The following is a 7,688-nucleotide window of genomic DNA, read 5'->3' as shown; positions in this document are numbered from 1 at the left end:
TGCAGCCTCAGGCCTTGCTCCAAACCACAACAACAAGCCCCATTGGGTGAATAGCTCGAACACCTAGCTGGTTGGTGTAGTTGTCCCTGTTTCTAGGAATAACTGGTTGTGCTGAGAGATAACATTGGCTGATTGAGAGCATGATGGTTCAAAAAATGATTGTTTAAGTAAAAGTATAAAGCTTCTATGAGGTCAATAATATAAAAAAAGGTGTCTGTGATATCAGGACAAGCCTACTAGCAGCTTTCATTCATTACAACCCTGAGTAGCCCAGGCTCATTACGTTCATGGTAGGCAAGGCATCCTGTTTCACACCTTCAGTACAGTATCTAACTGGACCTGTCTGCAATCAGGTGCTGAATTAAAGAGCAGCACAGTGAGCAACAGTTCTGCTTTGCACCTGACCTATATTCCATGAGGTTTACTGGCAAGCTTCTAATCCCTTGTCTTGGAACACATTTGACTATGTAAAGCTATGTAGAGAGGTGATCCTGTTCAACTACATGACAGTTTGTATAACCAGCTGTTATCATATTTCACCTCAGGCTTTAGCACTCCAACAGGTCCACTCCAACAGGTCCCTTATGCCCTACCCCCACCATGTTTTTCCAAACAGGGTTCAAATGCCAGGTAATAATTTGGTCAGAAACTAAAAGTATTCTGTTACACTGTACTACTCCTCCCTCTTCTCCCTTCACCCAGAGGCCTGCCCAATGAGAGTTAGCCCTTTGGCCCCTCCCACTGGGAAGGCTCTTAAAACCAGTGCTGTAACTCATTCTCTGTCTATCCACTCGGGTTTCCCCAGCAATCCAGACAAGCCTGCCTGCCACTCTGTCTCGCCCCTCAGTGTACTTTACTCACCAACCGCTCAAGACCAGCCAGGATGTCGGTCAGGAAAACTACCAGCTACACCGTCAAGTCCTCTTCCTCTGGGGCAGCCCCTCGCAGCTTCAGCAGCATGTCCTACTCTGGACCCAGCCAGGGGGCCTCTCGCCAGAGCTACAGCGCCCGTAGCTCCTATGGAGGGGCCAACAGGGGCATGGGAGGTGGGTTCGGGGCCGGTGGTGGAGGCGGCAGCTACATTTCCAGCTCCTCTGCCTATGGAGGTGGCATGGGCCTGGGGATGGGGATGGGTATGGGTATGGGCATGGGTGGTGGCGTTCATGCCCCCATCACCGCTGTCCAGGTGAACAAGAGCCTGCTAGCCCCCCTCAACCTGGAGATCGACCCCAACATCCAGATCGTTCGCACCAATGAGAAAGAACAGATCAAAGGCCTCAACAACCGCTTCGCCTCCTTCATTGATAAGGTCAGCCCTGGTAACCTGTCCCTGTCTATCCGTCTGTCTGTATTTCTATCTGTGTCTATCAATATCTCTGACAATGTACTTTGCCATGAGCTTAAACTGCTATAAAACTTTAGACTTTGAATGAAAAAGGGAAGTACAGAGTACAGACAATCTGTGGGATTTTATGAATCTATCTCTATTAGCTATTACAATGCTGAGGTGTCTGTTGTGTAGTGAACGTGGAACAGTGGAGAATATCTATAGAAAAGTCCACGTTGTGAAATGCTGGTACACGCCGTGGGAGATCTGTTACAGTGTGTTAGGTTGAATACACGCACAAGCAAACTCATCAGCTTGGAAAAGGGAAGAAAACCTTGACTTGTCTGAGACTGAACGCAGTCAAGCAAACTGCTTGTGCTAGTTTTCTATGGGGTCTCAAGAATTCACATCTAATAGTTTTGCAGTAATTGTCCTTTTATATGATGAAAACAGAAGTGCAGCAGGGTGGGGTGGGGTAGAGAGTTTCTACAGAAGGGTGTGTCTGTCTCTGGTTAGAGTAGCTAGTGATCTGGTTTACCTTGGGAATGGCTGCCTGCTCTACCCCTGCGGAGGGGTGTGGACTGCCCCTGCGGAGGGGTGCGGCCCTGCCCCTGTGGAAGGGTGTGGCCCTGCCCCTGCGGAGGGGTGTGGCCCGCCACTGCCCTGCTGGACACTCCAAAAAAGGTCACACTCCTGGAACACAGACAGGACCATTTTATCATCACCATCATTGTTACGTTTACATACTTTTTATATTCTTAACAAGTCTTGGAACAATGGAATGAAATTCAATGAAAGGGTAGTCTATACGAAAACATGGAGGGCAACATCAGAACACGGTCAAACATCAATACATAACATTTAAAAGTGATAGCAATGTTTCATATTGCTTTAGTTTAATTGATGCCTGGGGGCCGTTTTCTTAATAACTTCTCTACTGACTTATCTGTCCCAAATTCTTTAGCCTGCACCACTGGGTTCATATTTAAAAAGGGCAGCTGGCTAACACCAGTGGATTGGTTACATACCAAGGAACAACACGAATCAGAAAGGGGTTTTACCACTGCATGTTTCTAAGGGGAATAGATAATAGTTTGCAGATGGCCCCTCCTTTTTAATCTTGTGATAACAATTCCCTTTCCTACTTATTTGTAAGTATTGACTCTAATCTAATTGCAGTTGAGGCAGCCATTTTATGATCATTCCAGAGGCTCAGTCAGGAGCAATGTCCACTGACAGCCATCTATTTATTTATTTGATCCCCCTATTATAGATGAGCCAACGTGCTCTCCCCCTCCCCCATTACACCTACCTGTATACTACAGTTAAATATTTACCTTCTAGTTGGTTGGATTGGCTTTGTCACGTTCCTCTCAATTCTCTCTCAGGCGGGTGGTCGCCCCACCTCCCGACCGCGCCCTTTTAAAACAGGGAAAACATGAAGGAGGTCTAAATAACTCTATCCCCAGCTCTTTCCATCTCCCCCTCTGCCTCCTGTCAGGATGCACATCATACCTTCCTTGGAAAAATGGTTTGCTAGGTCTATCCTCAAAACATCCGTCCCCACAAGCTCCAAACACTAATTTAAACAATAAACACCCTAATTAGAAAGTTCACATGAGGATGACATGAGGATAGTCATGGATGAGTCATGGATGAGTCATGTTAACCCACCATCGATGTTCCTTTTATGGTGCCCTTTTATGGGAGAACAGAGAAAAGTCCAGAAATGGAACAATAAATTGTGATAATTTGATAAACTGGTGATCAATGTGCTTATCAAATGAATCAACATCTACCCCCTCTTACACAACACACAGGTACGCTTCCTGGAACAACAGAACAAGATGCTGGAGACCAAGTGGAACCTCCTCCAGGGACAGACCACCACCCGCTCCAACATCGACGCCATGTTCGAGGCTTACATCTCCAACCTGCGCAGACAGCTGGATGGCCTGGGCAATGACAAGATGAAGCTTGAGGCTGACCTGCACAACATGCAGGGCCTGGTGGAGGACTTCAAGAACAAGTGAGTTCGCTATTCATGTCTCTGTCTTCAATTAACAGATGTCGTCAGCCACATTTTCAGAAAAGACTTTGCTTGGGCCTCTGCCTGGCCAGGATATAGTACCATTGGAGGGGTGCAGTAAAGGATCAGGGAAAGCCTGCTAGTAGAGGGAGTTTTTGATTTAATCAGTAACACAGGACACACCAGTATTGTGTAATCTCAGTACTATAGATGGACAACACCCAACTATAGTCCATTCTCTTCACATCGTAGTGATTACTACACTGAACTGGCATGTCCTGGAGGAAACATTAGATTTTACTTGACTGGAGGTGAAAGTCATTTAGATGACTGGTTGTCTTTCAGCTTCGCTTACACAGATTGTTGCATCACGGCAACGGAAAACACACACCAGTGCACCAATCTGTCAGTCCTGACAAATGATATGAGCACATTAGCAGTCTGTGTCCTCAGGGGGAAATTGCACAAAATAAAGAAACACCTCACAATCTCCGCCCAGATTGAAGAGTGCAGAGTAGAAAACGATTCCCAGAGGCATAGTTGTTGTGAACGTAGCATTCATGCCCCCTAGTGTGAAAACGGTATATTAACTCTATTACTATACCATAATAATAAATAGTTACAATTATGACATTGAAATATATAAAATCAAATGTCGAATATATTCATATCTGAACTAAAAGCTAACATTGCTCACAATCTTCTCCCCAGGTATGAAGATGAGATCAACAAGCGCACCGAGTGTGAAAACGACTTTGTGCTGATCAAGAAGGTTAGCTACTTAAGTTTTTATCCCATCAGTTTTTCTAGCTTTGTTTTGTTGTTATCTTGTCATCTTGTTAACATATGGATTGTGGATGTTCCTCTCAGGATGTGGACGAGGCCTACATGAACAAGGTTGAGCTGGAGGCTAAGTTGGAGAGCCTAACAGATGAAATCAACTTCCTGAGGCAGATCTATGAGGAGGTATGGCACTGAGCTCATCACTTAGCTACTTCCTGTTTACATTACTCCATAACAGTTGAGTTCAAAACAAATACCTCAAGCCATAACCTTATATAATGTATCTGACTCCATCTATCTACCTAATCTGCTAGTGAATTATTATTGACTCTTCGCATCTTAATTACTAGGATATTATTGACTCTTCAGTTCTTAATTACTATGATATTATTGACTCTTCAGTTCTTAATTAGGATGATATTATTGACTCTTCGGATCTTAATTAGGATGATATTATTGACTCTTCAGTCCTTAATTACTATGATATTATTGACTCTTCGGATCTTAATTAGGATGATATTATTGACTCTTCAGTCCTTAATTACTATGATATTATTGACTCTTCGGATCTTAATTAGGATGATATTATTGACTCTTCAGTCCTTAATTACTATGATATTATTGACTCTTCGGATCTTAATTAGGATGATATTATTGACTCTTCAGTCCTTAATTACTATGATATTATTGACTCTTCGGATCTTAATTAGGATGATATTATTGACTCTTCAGTTCTTAATTACTATGATATTATTGACTCTTCGGATCTTAATTAGGATGATATTATTGACTCTTCGGATCTTAATTACTATGATATTATTGACTCTTCGGATCTTAATTAGGATGATATTATTGACTCTTCGGATCTTAATTACTATGATATTATTGACTCTTCGGATCTTAATTACTAGGATATTTTTGACTCTTCAGTCCTTAATTAGACACTCATTCATTATAACCAGATGTGTTATTGGCAGCTTCCAACAACCGCCTGGATTAGTTTTTTAAATTTTATTTATTTAGTTATTGAGCTTTGGCATATGGTGTTGTTTGTTGTATACACTGGAATGGGTCTCTCTCTCATGCTGGATCTGCAGTTTTACTGACATCTGTTAGGCATCTTGACTTTGAAGTCAAACTGCTGGAATCAATCTGGTTGGTTTTTCATCTCTGGGGTAGACTGAAGTCTGAAAGTCTTGTCTGTAAAAGGCCAAGTGTTTGATGGTCTCTCTCTCTCCTTCTCTCTCCTTCTCTCTCTCCAGGAGCTGCGTGAGTTGCAGGGCCAGATCAAGGACACTTCAGTGGTGGTTGAGATGGACAACAGCCGTAACCTGGACATGGACTCCATTGTGGCTGAAGTACGTGCCCAGTATGAGGACATCGCCAACAAGAGCCGGGCTGAGGCCGAGACATGGTACAAGAGCAAGGTATAGTAATGGGCTCCTCTATAGTAGATAACCATGGTTTCTCCCTTTGGCATCTATGTTCAGGGCTGCTAATAGCCTTTCAGTACACTGAAAAGGTTGATGTGAAGTCACCTGTTTTCCACACCGACCATGAATCACTAACGAACCCTCTTCTTTCTTCCTGTTGGATGTTTAGTATGAGGAGATGCAGACATCTGCCACCAGATATGGAGATGACCTGCGATCCACCAAGACAGAGATCGCTGATCTGAACCGCATGATCCAGAGACTGCAGTCTGAGATCGACTCGGTCAAGGGACAGGTACACAACCAAGACTCTCAGTGCTAATAAAGTACAATCTTATCTTAAGTGTTAGATTTGTGGCATGTAGACTCACGTGATGTTGACAGAATATACTATTTTCCAAAGGCATTTGATTATAAGCAGAAATTATGACATGCCGTGTCTTCGTCTTGTGTTAGCGTGCCAACCTGGAGAACCAGATCGCTGAGGCTGAGGAGCGCGGGGAGATGGCGGTGAAGGACGCCAAGCTCCGCATCAGGGACCTGGAGGATGCCCTCCAGAGAGCCAAGCAGGACATGGCCCGGCAGATCAGAGAATACCAGGAGCTGATGAACGTCAAACTGGCCCTTGACATTGAGATCGCCACCTACAGGAAGCTGCTGGAGGGAGAGGAGGACAGGTGAGATATAACCATGAAAATAGTACACGTCAGCTTGAAAGTACAGTATTATATAGCAATGAAAATACTGTATATTACCAGAAACTAACATTTTCAATTTGTCTTCTTTTCACAACCAGGATAGCAACTGGTATTCAGTCCATCAACATCTCCAAACAGAGCTGTAAGTACATGCCTTCCTCACACCATTTAGCAGACACATTTATCAAAATAAAACCCAGTGTTTTTCACCTTCTGTTTTGTGGTGCATTTAAAAACATCCATGATATTCATGTTAAGCCAACCTGTAGTCACCAGCTGTCTCTCTCTGTGTCACCTTACAGCAAGCTACAACTCCTTCCCTATGGAGAGTGCTAACAGCACCTACAGCAGTGGCTACTCCAGTGGTTTCGGCGGTGGTTTTGGTGGTGGATACGGCAGTGGATACGGCGGTGGATACAGTGGCAGCAACTACAGCTCCGGTAGCGGCTACGGTGGCGGCAGCACCTCCAACGTCACCACCCAGAACAAGAAGAGTGTCGTCATCAAGATGATCGAGACCAAGGACGGAAAAGTTGTCTCCGAGTCCTCCGAAGTGGTTGATGATTGAGCGGCTGGATAATGCCCTCTTGTCTACTCTCTTGATCACCATTCCACTACAGTGTAACAATTAAAGTCAAAGGCAAACAATGTTACATGAGCACAAATATAAATGTGGCTGTTAAGCAATAAACAGTTTTAATCCAACCAAAGATTTTAAGGGGACCACAGAATATTTTTCTTGTTCATACTGTATGTCTTATGCCTTTTCTAATTCTGTACTAAAACTAAATGCTTGCAGGAAATTAGCAAAAAATGAAGTTGCAACTTGTAGAACATTCTGTCCAAACCTCTGCAACCTTGATAACTGTAAAGAGGGCAATTCTCTGAGTTCAGTGGCATGAAATGGATGATAATGTGTTCTGTCCACGACAACCGTTGCTCAGAGTGGGTGTGAATGTTGACAGTGCAGCACCAGTGTTCTTGGTCAACCTGTCTAAAATGTCTGCTATGCTAGATAGTAGTGCATGTCTTCCCTATTGTGTTCTGTTGGACCCCAAAGAAGCTTCCCACCGTTGCCTGAGGTGCTGTTTTTGCTACCAAACAATTAAATGTGTTTTTACTGAAAACGTATTTTGTTGTGAGTTTCACGTCTTTATTCCTGCACATTCAAATTCTTGTAAAAGTTTCTCCCAAAATGGGTTTCATACATAGTCTCAGTCGATATGAAGTCAGTACTGAGATCATGCTGGTAAAACTGAAAAGGAAGGAGACAGAGAATCATCCAGTGGTAGTAAAGGAGAAGATACACATTGAGGGCGATGTGCACAGCACCTAAACAAACAACTTCTCACCTGCACACAAGCCTTTCTTCAGCTCTCATACTGTATTCCATTCCATTCCTTTCTTCAGCTATTATA

At 43.6% G+C, this 7,688-nt stretch overlaps 1 protein-coding gene across 1 annotated transcript; it reads left to right on the top strand.

Annotated features, from left to right (window-relative positions):
* Positions 1-781: 781 nt before the first annotated feature.
* On the top strand, positions 782-7,401 carry LOC115132527 (keratin, type II cytoskeletal 8-like). The gene is made up of 9 exons (XM_029665265.2): positions 782-1,309; positions 3,148-3,356; positions 4,068-4,128; positions 4,227-4,322; positions 5,402-5,566; positions 5,742-5,867; positions 6,029-6,249; positions 6,369-6,412; positions 6,573-7,401. Exons 1-9 carry the CDS (start codon positions 884-886, stop codon positions 6,836-6,838), a joined length of 1,614 nt encoding a protein of 537 aa, XP_029521125.1. The 5' UTR covers positions 782-883; the 3' UTR covers positions 6,839-7,401.
* Positions 7,402-7,688: the final 287 nt, after the last annotated feature.

The sequence above is a fragment of the Oncorhynchus nerka genome, linkage group LG7 (assembly GCF_034236695.1).
Source record: "Oncorhynchus nerka isolate Pitt River linkage group LG7, Oner_Uvic_2.0, whole genome shotgun sequence".
NCBI lineage: Eukaryota > Metazoa > Chordata > Actinopteri > Salmoniformes > Salmonidae > Oncorhynchus > Oncorhynchus nerka.
Note: the sequence above shows the minus strand (reverse complement) of the source record. Positions and strands in the feature narration are given on the sequence as shown.